At 49.7% G+C, this 17,143-nt stretch overlaps 3 protein-coding genes and 1 non-coding gene across 7 annotated transcripts; 2 read left to right on the top strand and 2 right to left on the bottom strand.

The window, feature by feature from the left end:
• The first annotated feature begins 1,280 nt into the window (after window positions 1-1,280).
• Il25 (interleukin 25) lies at window positions 1,281-7,782 on the top strand. Of its 2 annotated transcripts, none has more exons than XM_048798821.1 (4): window positions 1,281-3,614; window positions 4,396-4,512; window positions 4,670-4,914; window positions 7,345-7,782. In XM_048798821.1, the coding sequence occupies exons 2-4, from the start codon at window positions 4,504-4,506 to the stop codon at window positions 7,598-7,600; spliced, it is 510 nt and encodes a 169-aa protein (XP_048654778.1). In that variant the 5' UTR covers window positions 1,281-3,614; window positions 4,396-4,503; the 3' UTR covers window positions 7,601-7,782. The 2 variants fall into 2 exon arrangements, with proteins under 2 accessions (XP_048654778.1, XP_048654777.1); XM_048798820.1 differs by having other exon boundaries at window positions 4,348-4,512.
• Window positions 7,783-7,790: 8 nt separating this feature from the next.
• On the bottom strand, window positions 7,791-7,863 carry Trnaa-cgc. Its single transcript has one exon. It is a non-coding gene; the product is annotated as a tRNA-Ala (tRNA).
• A 1,193-nt stretch (window positions 7,864-9,056) lies between these two features.
• Cmtm5 (CKLF like MARVEL transmembrane domain containing 5) lies at window positions 9,057-11,508 on the top strand. Of its 3 annotated transcripts, none has more exons than XM_048798822.1 (5): window positions 9,058-9,222; window positions 10,153-10,305; window positions 10,787-10,879; window positions 11,069-11,153; window positions 11,239-11,508. In XM_048798822.1, the coding sequence occupies exons 1-5, from the start codon at window positions 9,097-9,099 to the stop codon at window positions 11,250-11,252; spliced, it is 471 nt and encodes a 156-aa protein (XP_048654779.1). In that variant the 5' UTR covers window positions 9,058-9,096; the 3' UTR covers window positions 11,253-11,508. The 3 variants fall into 3 exon arrangements, with proteins under 3 accessions (XP_048654782.1, XP_048654779.1, XP_048654781.1); XM_048798824.1 differs by lacking the exon at window positions 9,058-9,222 and adding an exon at window positions 9,290-10,053 and having other exon boundaries at window positions 10,131-10,305; XM_048798825.1 differs by lacking the exon at window positions 10,787-10,879 and having other exon boundaries at window positions 9,057-9,222.
• A 2,197-nt stretch (window positions 11,509-13,705) lies between these two features.
• On the bottom strand, window positions 13,706-16,952 carry LOC125615270 (myosin-7). The gene is made up of 5 exons (XM_048798819.1): window positions 16,835-16,952; window positions 16,453-16,728; window positions 14,934-15,029; window positions 14,135-14,269; window positions 13,706-13,781 (listed from the first exon to the last, which is right to left on the bottom strand). Exons 2-5 carry the CDS (start codon window positions 16,720-16,722, stop codon window positions 13,758-13,760), a joined length of 525 nt encoding a protein of 174 aa, XP_048654776.1. The 5' UTR covers window positions 16,723-16,728; window positions 16,835-16,952; the 3' UTR covers window positions 13,706-13,757.
• Window positions 16,953-17,143: the final 191 nt, after the last annotated feature.

The raw sequence follows: 17,143 nt of genomic DNA, 5'->3' as shown, positions 1-17,143 counted from the left end.
TGATATATATACACAATGGAATATTACTCAGCAATAAGAGAATAAAATCATGGCATTTGCAGGTAAATGGATGGAGTTAGAGAAGATAATGCTAAGTGAAGTTAGCCAATCCAAAATAATCAAATGCTGAATGTTTTCTTTGATATAAGGAGGCTGATTCATAGTGGGATAGGGAGCATGGGAGGAATAGACAAACTCTAGATAGGGCAGAGGGGTTTAGAGGGGAAGGGAGGGGGCACGGGATAATTAATGATGGTGGAATGGAATGATCATTACTATCCAAAGTATATGTATGAAGACACAAATTGGTATGAATATACTATGTATACAACCAGAGATAGGAAAAATTGTGCTCTATATATGTAATAAGAATTGTAATGCATTCTGTTGTCATATGTAAATTTAAAAAATTAAAATTAAAAAAAAGTGATATCTTAAGAGTAATTAGCACCTGGTAGGGGTATATGCCTCTAATCTCAGTGACTCTGAAGCACTCAGTGACTCTGAGGCAGAGGCAGTGGGATTGCAAGTTTAAGGCAAGCCTCAATTTATCAAGACCCTCAGTAACTTAGTGAGACATTGTCTCAAAATAAAAAAATAAAAAAGGGCTGGGGATGTAACTCAGTGGCAAAGCACCCCTGGCTTCAATCTACAGTGCCAAAAATAAATAAATAAACAAATTAGCAACCTACCAGTCAGAACAGAGATTATCACCTACCTGTTTATCATTATCACCTACCAGTCAGAACAGAGAAACAATATTCTGGAGGTCTCCATCCATGCCAGGTATTTACACTTCAGTGGCTAGATCAGGAGGTGTGTTGGTATGGGGGGTTTCCAAGTCTGAGGGCAGCAGATACTTACTAGCAGGTGAAGAAGTATCTCAACATTATTTATTTTGTTCATTTGTATTTTGAGATGACGTCTTGCTGTGTTACCCAGACTGGCCTTGAAATCACAATCCTCCTGCCTCAGTCTCTTGACTAACTGGGATTATAGGCAGGCACCACCGTATCTGGTATAATTTAACATTTTAATGAAACCAGTGTTCCAGCCTCAAACGAACTAAGTGCTGATGAACATCAGTGGACACTGCTGAGTCCTCTGGATTCAACACTATTTCAGGAACTCAGGTGCAGAGCTGCTAGACTGGTTAGCGTCTTTCTGGCCATCCAGGGCAACCCCCGGCACCACCTCACTAATACACACACTTCTGCAAATGAGGAGGAAATGTCAGAGAGAGAACGTAAAGCCAAGAGAGGATAGGAGCTGGCCTGAGACTTTGAGGAAGCAGGTAAAAAATTGAAAATCTTTCTGAGAAGGGGCAGGACTGCTATATTCTAACTCCCTATGAGCCCCAAGAACCTTCTCAGGCTAAGGGTGGGAGGTAAATTCCATCACACCTTCCCTGCCCTTTCCTGATAGGTGCTGACCACTTTTTCCAGGGACATAGAGGTAGGAATCCCAGAAAGCCCTCTTTGGCTGTCAGGTCAGGCCCAGGCAAGTGGGGACGTGTTGGGAGGTTACTCTTGATGTCAGGTGCTGGGCGAATTTTCCTTTGCTTCTGCCTTCAGCATTGTCCTTATTGCCACCTCCACATCCCCACACCTCCCCCAGGGATTCCCTGGAAGCTGAAGTGACTCAGGGATTCCAAAACTAGTCACCCCAGAAGGAAACCCTCTGGAAAATGTTTCTCATGGCAGGGAGTCACCCTAAAGAGTTCCACAAAGCTGCTACCGAGATAAGGATAGAGGCTCTGAGCAAATGGGGTGGGGTGGGCACATGTGGCTCAGAGAACAGGTTCTTGGGTCAGGCCCAGTCTTCATAGTATGGAAAAAGCCAAGCCTGGGGGAAACTCTGTTCTGGAAGAGGCCCTCCCTCTACCTTCTAGGGGTTTCCTCTGCTCTGAGGTACAGAGGCAGGGAGATTCCCTAAAGGCCTCTCCTGAAGGGCAGTGTCCCCAGTAACCCAGGCTGAGTCCTTTCTGCAGTGTCAGCAAATGAAGCAAGCAGCTGGGATCACTTCCAGCTCCTTTGAGCACCCCTTTCTGCAGGATCAAGAGATTTGAGCCAAGATCAGACTCCTGTTCTTCTCCCTCTGCCCTGGGGTTCTGATCCTTTAGAGGAGACCCATAGGAAAACTGTTCTTCTGAAATAGCACTATACCTGGGGACCCATTCTAGGTTTGGGGATTGTCCAGGAACACCAGAAGCCACCCTGAGACCATGTGTCAGACAAAGGCTGGACAACAGGAATCTGGAGCACAGGATCCCCTCTAGCAGGGCTGAATGCCCCGTGGTGTTGGGCAGGTACAGGTGAGACCTGTGCAACCCAAGCCTAGGTGGGTATGTTCCTGGCAGTCTAGCCCAGAGACCTTTATTCCTGGATCCTGACTGTCTGGATTTGAGCTTTATATACTTTGATAGAACTAAGGAAAAGCAACGAAATTGCTTTTCTCCACAGGCCCCACAGAAGCAGTTACAATTTAAAGAAACAAAAGCCAGGTGACATACATTTATAGATTTAGTCATCTTATGTTAGGATGGGAGCAAGGGGTAGATCTCGGTTCTCCCTCTGCTCTCCCACTTTGGTGTCTACAGGGTTGGGGATGGCAAGCTTCCTTCTCTCAACAAGAGAGGTGACCCCCAAATTTAGTCTGTTTCAAATTGAAGTATTCATTGTAGTGATTCCCCTTCCATTTGCAGCCACCTGAGGGTTGGCCTAGCTTATATGTCAGGGACTCAGATTTGGAGTTCATCAGGCCTAGAATGGAAAACCAGCTTGGCCTCTTTCTAACTATGTGACCTTGGTTAAATGACTAAATTTCATTGGGTCTGTTTCTTCACCTGTAATATGGAGATAATAGTTTCCATGTCCTGGTTTTATTGTCAGGATAAAGTAAGATGATGCATATCCAGGGCTTATCATCCTCCTTGGCAATGTGTAAGTGCACAGGAGCCCGCCAACAGTAGATAAAAAGGAGAGAGTGTCTGGGAGCACAGGGGTTGACCGTGAGTAGTAGGAGTGGGGTAATGATATTCCTGACCTTGTTGTTCTTCCCAAGTGCTCCTGTTCTCCCAGCCACCACAATTTTTCCCCAAAGTGGCCTTTCTCTACTGTTCCAGACCCCACCAAGACTCACCAGAACAGCTTATCCCAATTCTCCAGAATGCCCTCTGACATTTTGACTCTCCTTTAGGGCTGCTTTTGGAGGAATCCCCCTCTACAGAAAGTTATTCCTGGTTCCTTCTGTTTATTTCCCGAGTCCTTGGTTACTAGAGGAGTATTTTCTGAGGGAAAGCACATGCAAATCAGGAAGCATTATTCTAGAGACAATGTCTGTGTATGAGTGTGTTGGGGTGGGGTGGTCAATGGGCAGGAAGTGAACTCTGGTCTGTTTTCTGCAGTCTTCCTCAGCATGCTGGACCCCCACTGGCCCGTGTCTTTGGGGTCATCCTTTCTGAAGCATGTATATCCCCTCTGGTGGATGGTGCATCATGATACTGGAGTGAGACTGAGTGGGGTCCCCCCATGGCCTGAGAGTGGCAGCTATTCCTGCCGTGAGCCTTGTCCTCAAGGCCTTGTGAGTGAAGGTGACTTCCTCTCAGGACTTAGGTAAGGTTGTTACCGTGCTCCTCCTTTTCCTTGCTCCACCTTCTCATTTGTGCAATGGGAACACTCACCCACACCTTCTTCCATCAGGCCCTGCCCATCTAGCTAACAAACTTATGGGGTCGGGGGTCAGGATCAGGGTCTTCTGGCAGTCCTGTGGGGGGAGGCCTGTGTCCCTATTCTAAGGAAGACGCCAGGGAAAGTGTGGGGGTGGGGCTGAGGCAGCAACTAGAGAGGGTGAGGGGAAGTCAGGGGGCAGCTACTGAACTTTGGGGGAGAAGTCTGAACAATGGGGGAGAAGCCATAGATGATGGGGTCATAGGAATTGCGGTCATCAAAGATGGAAAGAGGTCAGAGAACCAGGGGGATGAGGGGGGTCAAAGGAGATGGAGAGAAAGGGAAATATTTACTATCATGGTGGTCAGGGCCATCTGAAGAAGGGGAAGAGTAGCAGAGACCACGGAAATGAGGCCTTTGAAGGAAAGGCCAATGATATTCCATAATTTAGGGTGGCAAACCAACCCGGAAAATTCCCATAATGATAGTTACAAAGATACATAATAGCAGAACGTTATTGCTTTGACCCCACACCCGGAAAAGCGCAACGAGCAAAGCTTACCCAATCAGCTACCAGACAGATAATGATGTCACCACAACTTCCATGAAGGTAGATTCTAAACAGCTTTTGGAAATGCTTTCAGGTTTTTTCAGTTTTGTTTTGTTTTTTAATCTCAAGCCACTCCCTCCAAACGATAGTGGAAATAAATTTGAATAAACAAAACAGGTTTGCTGAAAATAAAACCAGGACTCCCAAACCACTCCAGTCAGCCTGCTTCCAGAAGGCCTGTCAGTCAGGGCACCGCCACCAGTGGCTGATTGAGCAGCATCCAGCATGTACCAGGTGAGTGCACATGCTGCCAGAGGGGTTGCTGAGAGGAAACTGAGCAGAGTGTTGCTGAGGGTTGAGGGAGGCCAGGCTCCCAGGTTTGGGGGAGACGTTTGGATGGTAAGCGACTGGATTAGGTGAGAGCAGTTCTCACACTGGCTTTTTTCTCCAGGTGGTCGCATTCTTGGCTATGATGCTGGGAACCCACACCCTTAGTTTTCGACTCCAGAAGGACTGCAGCCACTGGCCCAGCTGTGGTCCCAGCAAAGGGCAAGATCTCTCTGAGGACTTGTTGCAGGGGCCAACTGTGTTCATGTCTCCCCCGGAGCCTGAGAGCCTTGCCCAGCACCCAGAATCCTGCAGGGCCAGTGAAGACGGACCCCTCAATAGTAGGGCCATCTCCCCCTGGAGATATGAGTGAGTCTGCCACCCTATCCCAAATGAAAACCCTGCCTGTGCTTTCCTGTGTGTGTGTGTGTGTGTGTGTGTGTGTGTGTGTGTGAGGGCTGTGTGAAGGTGCAGGCAAGTTCTACCCAATTCTACTTTCCCTCTTTGATCTCAGAGGCCATAAAGTTTTAGAAACTAACAAGCCTAGATTTGAGTCCTTCCTGTGACTCCCATTTAGTCACCTTGGGCCAATAACTCCCCCCAAGTTATTTTATTTATTTATTTAATCAGTAAAATGAGATTATACCCCATAGGCTAATATGTAGATCAAATGAAATCACATATGTAAAATCTGTTCTTAATGTTGGTGCTCTACTTTTTTTCCTTCTCCTTCTCCTTCTTCTCTTCCTCCTCCTTCTCCTTCTTTTTCTATAATATCCCACTTTTTTAAAAAAACTAAAATATTAGGGAATATGGTATGATACAGGCACAAAGCATCCCAGTACCAAATGTAACTTCCCTGGGTCATGAATAGGTTTTAAGTATATGAAGACTGTAAAACCCTCAATTCTTGGGGGAAACCCAGCATCTAGAACCCTGGGATGCTTATCTTTGATCATGATAATGTTATCTTATTCTTTTGCTCAGTGTGCCACAGAAATATTATAATTCTCTATTTGGGCCATAATGTGAAAAATGTTAGGAAATACTGCAATAGGGACAGAGATTTAAAAAATATTAAAGATTAGGGTCTTAGGGATCCCAACCATAATTCTTTTGTCTTTATGTCCTTTTAGGGGGTTCTGTGTTTCCACTCCCCATACATATGACTCTGTTTAGTGACTTTGGGAATAGATGAAGTTTATTGGGGGTAGGAAGGGGGCCAACTTTAACTGAGATTAGATCTCAGGTGGAGTCAACAATTCATAATGCTTTTGAGTGGTCTCAGAAGGTCAGTTGGTTCTGGGACAAATCTGATGGTGTAAAGCCTGTTGGGGGAGGTTGGGTGCCAGATGGCTGACTGAACTAGGGCTCAGACCACTGGTTGGGAGGCTGTGATTCCCAGATAACCACTTAGTCAGCCTTGCCCATTCTGTTATGTACAACACTTGTTCTACAAGCTGCTCTTCAGAAAAGTGATGTCAAGTAAGTTTGGGTGCAGCAGCTCCAGTCCCCACACCCTGAGATTTTTTTTTTTTAAAGAGAGAGTGAGAGAGTGAGAGAGAGAGAATTTTAATATTTATTTTTTAGTTATCGGCAGACACAACATCTTTGTTTTGTATGTGGTGCTGAGTATCGAACCCAGGCCGCACGCATGCCAGGCGAGTGTGCTTGAGCCACATCCCCAGCCCCCACTCTGAGATTTATAGTGCCCCTTACACACTAAAATCTGCAAGAAGTCTGCAGAAAAGGAACCATTAAATTCAATGTTTCCCAAACTCATTTGACCTCAGAACCTTTTCTTGAATGGTGTTTATTAGGGAACCCATTGGGAAATGCTATAGAAGGTGGACCCCAGTCTCCCAGGGTTTTTCTGTATGGAAAACAGTCTTACAACCATGGATGGGGGTTTTCCTGCTCCACTGTTGGAATACAAACCTTTGGAGTATCTACTCTTTCTGTGTTTTTCAAGTTTTTTTTTTTTTTTGCCACAAAATCTTTTCAGAATAGGAAAAGAAGTCTTTCCCTGCATTGTTAAGTGTACTTATAATATATGCTTTGGTAGTGTCTTGTGGGTATAGGAAACAGCTCCTTCTAGGAAGTAGAACTGGTGGAGAGAGAGATTGTCTTCTTTTTCTTTCTTTTTTAAAATTATTTTATACTTGGCTGTCAGAGTAGTTTTTACTTTTGAAACAATTATAATTTTATTTTAGTTTTTGGGCACCAGGGATTGAACTCAGGGGCACTCCACCACTGAGCCACATCCCCAGCCCTATTTTATATTTTGTTTAGAGACAGGGTTCTACTGAGTTGCTTAGCAACTTGCTTTTGCTGAGGCTGGCTTTGAACTCGAGATCCTCCTGTCTCCACCTCCAGAGCCACTGGGATTACAGGCGTGCGACACTGTGCCTGGCTTAACAATTATAATTTTAAAAGACCTAAAATGTAATAATTACCCTAAGAAACCTCACGCTAAAGCCCAGCTCGATATCATATGGAAGAAGAACTTGGTCTGGTGGAGGCAGAGGCAGAAGCCTGCTTACCTTCCCCTGCCTCCTGAAGGGCTCCAGGACAGGACCAAGTGGAAAACCACTCTTTTGTCCCCTACATTCACTTTCAGTCAGGGAAGATAAATCCCAGAGAGCAGGGTGATGACTTATTCAAAGTTACACAGCATGTGGGTGCCAGAACTGAGACAAGAAGTCAGGCCCCCATGTCTTTCCTCTAGCAGCCCCATCCCACCTGGCCCTCCCTGCTCTGGCCTATCTCTCCAGGGACTGACCAGTTGCATCCCCACAGGTTGGACAGGGACTTGAACCGGCTCCCCCAGGATCTGTATCACGCCCGTTGCCTGTGTCCACACTGCGTCAGCCTACAGACAGGCTCTCACATGGACCCCCTGGGCAACTCGGAGCTGCTCTACCACAACCAGACCGTCTTCTACCGGCGTCCATGCCATGGTGAAAGGGGCACCCACCATGGCTACTGCCTGGAGCGTAGGCTCTACCGCGTCTCCTTGGCTTGTGTGTGTGTACGGCCCCGTGTGATGGCCTAGTCATGCCTGCCACCTACCTGAAGCCAGATCCTTATCTGTAAGACTGCAGCCAGGTGCACAACCATCTTGCCATGGTAGGCCAAGATACCCACATGCTTGGTCCCTCTGAAGCACCACCTGCATCAGCAAGCTCCTCGGACAGGATGGAGGCCTTGGGGAGAACACACACTTTGGCACTTTTTTTTTTTTTTGGAGGTGCTGGGGATTGAACCCAGGGCCTCGTGCATGCGAGGCAAGCAGTCTACCAACTGAGCTATATCCCCAGCCCCCCACTTTAGCACTTTCCGGAAGCACTTTTGGAAGGGAGCAACTGCAGCTTGTGGCTGCTGGAATCTGTTGTCCTGGCATTTCCTTTCAGAAAAGGCCTTCAAAGCTCTGCCCATTTCTGGAGGCCACACTCCTGACTCTTCTTATCCTCCCATCTCCAGCTGCCCTGGCCCAGCACAGGAACTTTCTTCTTATTGGCCCTGTTGACCCTCATTTCATTTGTTTGTTCGTTCATTCATTTATCAAACACTCAGTGATCATCTACTTTGCACATGTCCTGGTGTAGTTACAAATCCTTCGACATGGATCATTCTGAGGAGGAAGCTGTTATTGAATGTGGAGAGATTTATCCAAATAAATATCTGTATTTAAAAATGGCCTAATTTGTCTTTGGCATCCATGGTGCCCGAACATCCCATGGCCCTCAGCCCACCACCTCCTCCTTCCTACCACCAGCCCTCACCTACTGCCCGCCCTGCCAGCTCTCCATGCCATGCAGTTTCTGTTGCACCCTCCCATCCCTTTCACTCTCTGGCTCCCTGACCCAGCCCTGAACACCAGGGAAGGGTCAGGCCTCCTCCTGGCATGCTGGAGAGACAGAGGCCCATTGAGGCACTGCAGCAGGCATACAGCGCCCCCTTGTCTCCCCAACAATCCGCCTTTGTCCTCTGCTGCAGCTTGGTCCTGAGGGTGCTGCCTGGGCTGGGCTCCAGCTCTCACCCTCCTTAAAAGGAAAAGGGAGAAAGGACCAGCCAAGGAAGAGGGTTAAGGTTATAGGAGGCGGAAATAAACTTATTCAGGCTTAGGTCACAGAGGTGTTGTGGGGTGTCTTACTCTTGCCCCTGTCTAATGCTTACTCCCAGCTCCTGCAGTTTCTTTCTGACCTCCTTCTCCCCGTCTTCCTTCTCCCCTTTTCCAGGCTGGGTTGGGCTCCCAGTAAGGGGAGGGGTTGGCCACGCCTCTCAGCCCTCCCAGCGTCCTCCTAGGGGGCTGGTGCAGGCAACAGCAGAGGCTCTCTGGGCAGCCTGGTGAAGGCCCATCTGGGAGGCCTCCCCAGCGGCTGCCTTTCCTGGGCCCCCAGCAGACCTCTCTGCTTCACTTTCAGGTTTATCCAAGTGCCTTCTTGCTCCTGTCTGCTTTCTCATCCTGCCGGGTTTCTGGGTCCCTTCCTGGGCTGGTGGCAGTGTGTGGGTGGGTGGGTGGGGCTGTGCCCAGTGGTCCCCACGGAGATGTTCAGTGCTTGGAATCGCCGGGACCGGCCCCCTGAGGAGGGGGCAGCTGCAGAGCTCCAGGGCTTCGCTGTGGACAAGACCTTCTTCTCCTCTCTCAAAGGCATCCTGCTGGAAACTGAGCTGGTAACAGCTGCCTCCCCAATCTGGTGCTTCTGTCTCCCCCATCCCCAGCTCCCTGGCCCACCAGCCCTGAGCTGGGTTCCCAGGTTCACAGCCCAGCAATTCTCTTTTCGAGCTTCTCCCGTCTCCAGCTGCACCTTCTTCATCTCCTGCTCAGCTTTCTTGCTGCCTCTCCATTTGGAGCAGGTTTCAGTTGCAGCAGGATGAGTTGAAGTTAGATGGAAGGGCAGCTTCCTGGGACATGGAGGGATTGGACATAGGGATAGGACAGGGATAAAAGCTGGCTTGTCTTTTCCCAGCCTCCAGGATGACCACTTGTTGGCATGTCTAAGAAACCCAACTACCAAAAAGGGCAGATTTCCTACAGCTCTGCTTTATCTGTTGGCTGCTGCCCATGAACATCTATTTTCAGGAAGAATCTTCCCCCAGTTCCTTAGCAAGGCCTCTGCCTCTCTGTCATCCTGTATAGCTGGGGAGCACCTGCCTTCTAAGCCTTCTCTCTTGGTGTGGAATAAAGGCTCTGGTTCTCATCAGAGAAGTTTAGGACATCTGAGAGTGGAAAGAGCATTGTGGGCCAGGGGCCTCCTCCTGAGGTGCAGGGCCTTTGTGGACACAACTCCAGAGGCCTACTGTGTACTCCTGGGGGACACCATTCTAGAGGATCACCATAGGCTCGTACTCCCTGTAGCCGTGCAGCTTGGCCTAACTGCTGGGGTTACTGGGGTCCCTGGGGCTGGAGATGGCCCTCTACGGTCAAATGCCTGGAATGGTGTCCCTGACACCAGGAACGGGAGACATGCCAGAGCTCTTCCTTATCCTCTCCAAGGATGGGAGGTGGGTGCCAGCCTGTGGGGTTCCTGAGGAGGGAAAGGCCAAGGTCTGGCCTGTGCATGTGTCCCCTTCCTGGCTAGATCTCCATACTCGGTCCTGCAGGCCCTGACCTTCATCATCTTCATCTGCTTCACGGCCTCCATCTCCGCCTATATGGCCGCGGCATTGCTGGAGTTCCTCATCACGCTCACTTTCCTCTTCTTCTACGCCACCCAGTACTACCAGCGCTTCGACCAGCTTAACTGGCCTTGTCTGGTGAGAAACCCTGCCTCCCTCACCCCATCTTGGTCCATCCTTCATTCCAACTGCTGAGTTTTCCTCTCTTCTCCCAGCTCCCCTCCACTTCCACACCCCAGCTGGGCTTTGTCCCAGGTTATGCCCTGTATTCCATACTGTGCTTTTACCCAGACAGATTTCACAGCTACAGGGTCCCTGCGAACAAGGAGGATATACATCCCTTAAGTCTGCCCTCTCACTCACCAGAGCCCCAGCCTCAGCCCTGCCCTGCTTGGGCCTGCAAGCTGGGAAGCTCAGCCACTGGCTTGGGCTGACTCTGCCCAGTCCTTGGCTGCTGTGGACTCTGTTCTTATTCCCTGGATAGCATTGTGAGCTCTCTTGAAAGTGTCCAGGGCCATCCCTATATAGAAATTCAGGGTCCCTGAGGGTCAGGCTGCTGACTAGCCTGGGAAACCTCTGGGTGATTTCTCCCTGCCTTCTGACATCCCTGGCTCCCCAGGACTTCCTCCGCTGCCTCAGTGCCATCATCATCTTCCTCGTGGTCTCCTTTGCTGCTGTGACCTCCAGGGAAGGGGCTGCCATTGCTGCTTTCGTGAGTCTAGTCCTGTGGGGCACTCTGGCTCCTTAGGACCTCTGGCTGATGCTTGGACACTTCTTGTGTTCAAAGTGGAAACCAATGCCTGGGGTCTGGCTCACCCCTCTCCCTGTACATCTACCTCCCTCTCTCTTGGTCCAATGGCTCAATAGCCTCTGCTGTGCCATGTTGACCTTCCTCCCACAGGTGTTTGGTATCATCCTGGTATCGGTCTTTGCCTATGATGCCTTCAAGATCTATCGGACTGAGATGGCACCCAGAGCCACCCAGGGTGAGTCTGCTCCCTGAGATGCCCCTATCCCCACCCTAGCTGCCCCAGCCTGACATGGCTTCCATGCCTGGTTCCATCTTCACAGGGACTCAGCAGTGACTCCTGGGCTGTCTCCCAAGCCCATCCAGACACAGGGAACCATGAAGCCCAGATATGTCTCCTTTGGATTCATTGACCCCCTGGCCACCATCCCCCATACCAGGTCTACAGAGGCATGTGCCCAAGAAGTCAGTGGGGATGTATCTGTGGAGCCTGGTGCCCTGAGCCTGGATCCTGATGAGGTTCTGTCCAGAGGAGGAAGGGGAAGAGGGGAGGGAAGGAAACTGGGCCCTCAAATTAAAAGATTCAAATCCTACTATTGAGTCTTCTTGTTCCCAAGAAATTAAGGCAGATTAGGAATGTCAAGTAGTATTCATGGGAATGTTGCCTGGAGCAGGCCATGATCCCTATCTGAGACCAGGTCCAAGCAGTGAGGAGGTGGGAGCCAGCCTGAAGAAGCTAAAGACATTCACCAAAGCAAAAAATGCCCCACAGCCTGGGGTAGCAGAGGGAGAGATTTCTGAAATGCTGTGCTCAAGGCCACTCTGTTGTGTGCCTGGTGACTGGACACCTGGAGTTCTGTCTCCTATGTGAGGAAGTGCCCACCATCTACTTGTGCTCACCTCAGTAGGCTTGAGCTGAGTGCTTGCCCCGGGCTTGTGTAGAGCTCCCTCTTGTGGTTTGGGGAGGACTTGGCCGGCAGGCGGCAGGGAAGAGGGCAGTCAGGGGCTTCATAAGAAGAAATTCACAAAATGCTGGCAGTAGAAGAGCTCTTAGATATCAGCAGGACAATACCCTCATTCTACATAAGTGAAAATTGGGGCTCAGGAGAAATGACTTACTGACTTGTTGACAGAACTAGGGCTAGAAGCTAGCTGTCCTAACACCTAGACAGGTGTTCTAGATACAGTATGATATGAAGCTCCCTTGTAGCTCTGAAAACAATGGACCAGCCTCATCTGCAGCTCTCTCCACCAATGGGCCCATTTCTCAGCTCGCTGATTCCTCAGAACACATTTCCTGAGTGCCTTTTGTCCCTGTGCTGGGTATCAGGCATTCAGAGGTGAAGCCTTGTCCATGAGCCTTCACAGATTGGGAGACAGGCTGGTGGAGGGCTTCCCACAATGAAAGCTATGGGAGAGCTCAGCTCTAAGAGTTTGGAGCAGCACCCACAGCCTGGGAATCAGCCTGGCCTGGTCCATGGAGTTCAGTGCAGCCAAGATTTCCCTGCCCAGTCTAAGACAGGGCCCAGCTCAGTGGCTGCAATCAGCTGACTTTCTGTTCCCTATCCCGAGTGCTTGATTGTTCCTGTTATGAAATGCCTTCCTTTATCTTTTGGGGTGCTCCTTACAGTTGCAGGCCCCAGTCCCCAAGCCCTGCCTAGACCTTGGATCTTGAGCTCTGGGGTGGTGCTCTGCTTCCTGGGTCCTGCCCACTCCTCTCTTGGATTGACTTTTTCTGCCTCCTGTTTTCTGTTCTCCTATCCTTTTGCCCTGGCTCCTCATCAGATCTGACAGCCTCTCCTGGCAGGTTCTCCAAGTCTAGAACCAACTGGATTTTGTTTTCCTGGATTCTGCTCACAGCTCTCTGGTTTTATGTATAATTAATTCTCAAGACGAGGTGGCTGACCTGGCAGGAATGTGATTGGATGGGCACCACCTGAAAGGAGGGATAGAAGAAGATCAACTAGTGGAGTTGGGGAGCGGGGTGCCAGGTAAAGGAATGAGAAGGTGGTCTGTAGAGCCTCGTCAAAAAGTCCAGTGGAGGGTAGAGCTTTACTTTGAGCAAAAGGAAGTTAAACCAGCTGAACCCTGAGCAACTATGTGAGTGGTCCTCAGTAAAAGCTCAGAGACAGGAGAACCTTGCTCAATGGTGAGTGCCTGTGTATGCCTCTGTGCTTGTCCATGTCTGTGTGACAGTAAAAATGGATGAGCATTGCCACACTTCATCCACCCTGTAATACTGAATGGGCTCAGCATTGGCTGGTCCTGGAATCCTGGGATACCCTCATGGGGAGGTGCTAACCCACAGAGGCTGGTAATTCCTGTGAGCTATTCCCAAGGAGCTGACTAGAATAGGACCTTTTCCACATCTTTTCCCTGTGCCTCCCTCCTCAGCCAGCTCTGAACCATGTTGGGCATCAGCAGAAAATTTGTTTGCAAAGATCAGGTATCCCAGGACAATGTTAATGCCGGTAGTGGCCTCAGAGATGGGTTGGCAGAGGGTAGCTTCCACTTTGACACCAAAATTCTGTATCTCAATGTCTATAATTGGCTCACCCTGTTGGTGCCTTTATTTCTTCCACTGCTAAAATTTCTGTCCCCTTTCCTTAGGATTGACCAAGCAGAGCTAGGACTCATGCTGCCAGGCAGAACACCTCACTTCTCTGGGCTTGGTTGCCTCCTCTAAAGATGTGAGGTGCTTTGATTCCCACAGCTCTGATAGAGGGGCTGTGGCCACCAGCCCTCTTGCTCCAGGATGGGCTTCAGGAAGGACAAAAAGGCACAGCAGTGTCAGGTCTCATGTTTATTGTGGGTGAGCATCAGCCAGGTTTTGGAGGCAGCATCACTCTTCATCATGCATTTTTTGCTGAGAAAGAAAAAGGGGCTGTGAGGGGCGGCTGGCAAGAGGGAGGAAGGTTTGGGGAAGATTCAGATGTTGGGCAGGTGCTAGGTCACTAGGGCTTTCAGGGGCAAAGAGAGATACCCACAGAAAGGGAAAGGTTAGGGCTGGGGATGCAGCACAGTGGTAGAGTACTTGCCTAGCATGTACAAGGCCCTGGGTTCAATCCCCAGAACCACTAAAGAAAGTGGGGGCAGTTAGGCTTCAGTGATCTTGGGATCCCATATTAGGGGTGCTTATAGTTTAGTGGATGAGAGAATGGGATTGGGCTCTCTGCAGAGATTCCTGTCTGACTAGTACAGACCAAGGGAGGGACCCACCTTGGCGCCAATGTCACGGCTCTTGGCCCGAAGCTTGTTGACCTGGGACTCAGCGATGTCGGCCCGTTCCTCTGCCTCATCCAGCTCGTGCTGCACCTTGCGGAACTTGGACAGGTTGGTGTTGGCCTGCTCCTCCTATGGGGAGTTGGGGGATGTGAGGATGGGGCCTGAGACCAGCTCCCTGTCTCTGAACCACTCACTTCTTACCCAAGTTCCTGCAACAGCCTTAAAGGGTCTCATGCACCTGACATTACACCTTCCTCAAACTTGTCCAGCATTTAGGATATTTCACAGCCATCCAGTGCCCAGGATAAATGCCATGCTGGCTGGCATGGCCCTCTCCCCACCCCAGAGCCCAGTTTCACTGCACCTATTCTAATCATAACTCAGATGCTTGCTGACCCTGGAACTTCCTGCATAGATGTGCTCATCCATACCTCATGCCCACACTTTCCTGCTCACCAGATGTTTTCCTCACTGTGCTATGCCTAGTCAGGTTCCCTTTCAGGCCTGATTCTAACTGTGACCTTTTTCCTGCCTTCAATACCAATGATCCCTTTCCGCTGCTTTCCCTTGGGTTTATGGTGTGTGGACTATGGGCAGCTGTTGGGCAGGTGCTGGGTCACTACATCATGAACTCAGAGTACCTGACACAGCTCAGAGCTCACAGACATATAGAATAAATGTCTGATAAAGATTAGAGCTGACCCTTCATCCAGGCCTGGCAATGGCAGATACTCATGGGCTCTCACACATAGTAGGTATGTTGATGAAAGAAGGGAGAACACCACAAACTCACCGCCTCCTCAGCCTGGCGCTTGTAGGCCTTGACCTTCAGCTGCAGCTTGTCCACCAGGTCCTGCAGCCGCAGCAGGTTCTTTTTGTCCTCCTCTGTCTGGGGTGTGTGGGTGGGAGAAACCAGTTTTCAGAGAACAACAAGTGCAATTACCTTTTTGTCTTCCCTATTCCACTCTTCTCCCCAGGCCTCAACCACCCCTCCTCCCTCCAATAGCCCAGATTAAGGAGGTGGTAGGTAAGGGTCCGTCTCTGCTTCTACCTGTAGGTCAAAGGAGCAGGGCAAGCTTCTAAGTCAGGGACTCACAAAGCAATGAGGCTTGTGGTCCAAAGTCAGGGAAGGGGCTCAGAACCTAATAGAATTCTCTAATGTGGTCATATGGATGCACTTGGCCTGTTCCAGCCTTGATCTGTTGGATAGGGTTCTCACCTGGAACAACTTGGGTGCTATTGCCTAGTGGTTCTTGAGATGACCAGAGAGAAACAATGAGGAAGGCAGAAATAAGGGGATATTATCATTGTCCAGATTATTCCTATTATTATTATTATTATTTTGTGTGTGTGTGTGTGTGTGTGTGTGTGTGTGTGGTGCTGGGGATTGAACCCAGGGCCTTGTGCATGGGAGGCAAGTACTCTACCAACTGAGCTATATCCCCATCCCTGTCCAGATTATTCTGATCTATCATAGCCTAATATTCTAATACATTGCCCTGGGCCAAAATCTGGGCACCAGGATCACTGGTTCCAATGTCATTTGATCATTCCTATTTTCATATCATGTATGTGCTAGGATGCCCTTTCCATCTTTATCCATAAAAATCTGCAGTTCTCTATCTATAATCTCTTTCCTATGCCTCTGATATCCACCTTTAAATGGACCAACATCTCCATCTTCTTGGTCTTACTTTCCAGAAGACTGTGAAAATAACAGGTCAAAAGCAAAGGCTCTGAGCTATGCAGGTGGAGGTTTTTCTCTAAGGTCTTTTTTTTTTTTGGGTCCCAGAAGTTCCTGGAAGAACTCTGAGTCTTTCCCATCACCTGACTCATGTCTCCCTGTCAGGTTGGTAGTAGGTGGAAAGATTTCCGACTATTCTGAAGCTTTCATAGTAGCACTCATGGTAGCACTTTGGCTACCATGTTTTTATAACTTTGGGTTATAAAACTCCTGGGGCAGGGGAGCTGGGGACATAGCTCGGTGGTAAACCTCTTACATATAATGCACAAATCCCAGGATTTGATTTTCAGCACTGCAAAAAAGCAATCAAACAAAGAAATCTGGGGGGATTCTGGTTAAAAGAGTTTTCTGGTTAAAATGGAAGTGGATTCTCCATTTTTGCTACAAAAATTCATGGATGCAAGTGGAACTGACTCCAGGGTCAGAAAGAAAAATAAATCTACAGACAGCATCTCAAAGAGCAGGTGATGGGTGTGCAGCCTGGCAATCCTGGACAGCAGCTCAGCAGGTGCCCTGTGTGTGCTGGCAAAGCAGCTGCCACATCTACTTCTGATCCACCTGCCCGCACCTGGTAGGTGAGCTCCTTGATGCGCCGCTCACTCTTCCTCATGCCCTTCACTGACTCTGCATTGCGCTTCTGCTCGGCCTCCAGCTCATTCTCCAGCTCCCGCACCCGGGCCTCCAGCTTCTGCAGCTGCTTTTTGCCACCCTTGAGGGCGATCTGCTCAGCCTCGTCCAGCCGGTGCTGCAGGTCCTTGATGGTCTGCTCCATGTTCTTCTTCATGCGCTCCAGGTGGGCGCTTGTGTCCTGCTCCTTCTTCAGCTCCTCTGCCATCATGGCAGCCTGTGCACAGGAAAGCAGGGTACATGGTGTGGTCAAGTCTTCACACCCTCACTGCCTAGCCCAGGGGACATGGGCCTGGAGTGGGTGAGCAGGGTGGGGGACTCACATCTGTGATGGCCTTCTTGGCCTTCTCCTCGGCATTCCTGCACTCCTGCACTGCCTCCTCCACTTCAGTCTGGAGCTGGGGGGGAATATGTGTGTGTGTGACTCTACATGGGAACGGTGGGGATCAGTGTTGACTCTCTCGTACTGGTACTGCAGATGAGGAAGACCCACACCCTTCCACAGCTCCCTGGGACACTGGAACCCCAGCCTAGAGGAGCCAAGACTGCTGGTGCCTAGAACAGTTCATCAGCATAGGCTGCGCAACTTCTTCCCAGTCCCTCATCAGGCTGATTGACGATCGCTCCTCTGA

Source organism: Marmota marmota, unplaced genomic scaffold (genome assembly GCF_001458135.2).
Source record: "Marmota marmota marmota unplaced genomic scaffold, marMar, whole genome shotgun sequence".
NCBI lineage: Eukaryota > Metazoa > Chordata > Mammalia > Rodentia > Sciuridae > Marmota > Marmota marmota.
This window is presented reverse-complemented; position numbering and strand designations above follow the sequence as displayed.

Coding starts and splice junctions, on each gene's coding strand:
- Cmtm5 (XM_048798822.1), top strand. CDS start 9,097: ATGTTCAGTGCTTGGAATCGCCGGGACCGGCCCCCTGAGGAGGGGGCA. Junction 9,223..10,152: donor TCCTGCTGGAAACTGAGCTG/GTAACAGCTGCC, acceptor TCGGTCCTGCAG/GCCCTGACCTTCATCATCTT. Junction 10,306..10,786: donor AGCTTAACTGGCCTTGTCTG/GTGAGAAACCCT, acceptor CTGGCTCCCCAG/GACTTCCTCCGCTGCCTCAG.
- LOC125615270 (XM_048798819.1), bottom strand. CDS start 16,722: ATGATGGCAGAGGAGCTGAAGAAGGAGCAGGACACAAGCGCCCACCTG. Junction 14,270..14,933: donor AGCGCCAGGCTGAGGAGGCG/GTGAGTTTGTGG, acceptor AACTCCCCATAG/GAGGAGCAGGCCAACACCAA. Junction 13,782..14,134: donor GCCGTGACATTGGCGCCAAG/GTGGGTCCCTCC, acceptor TTTCTTTCTCAG/CAAAAAATGCATGATGAAGA.
- Il25 (XM_048798821.1), top strand. Junction 4,915..7,344: donor ATCTCCCCCTGGAGATATGA/GTGAGTCTGCCA, acceptor GCATCCCCACAG/GTTGGACAGGGACTTGAACC.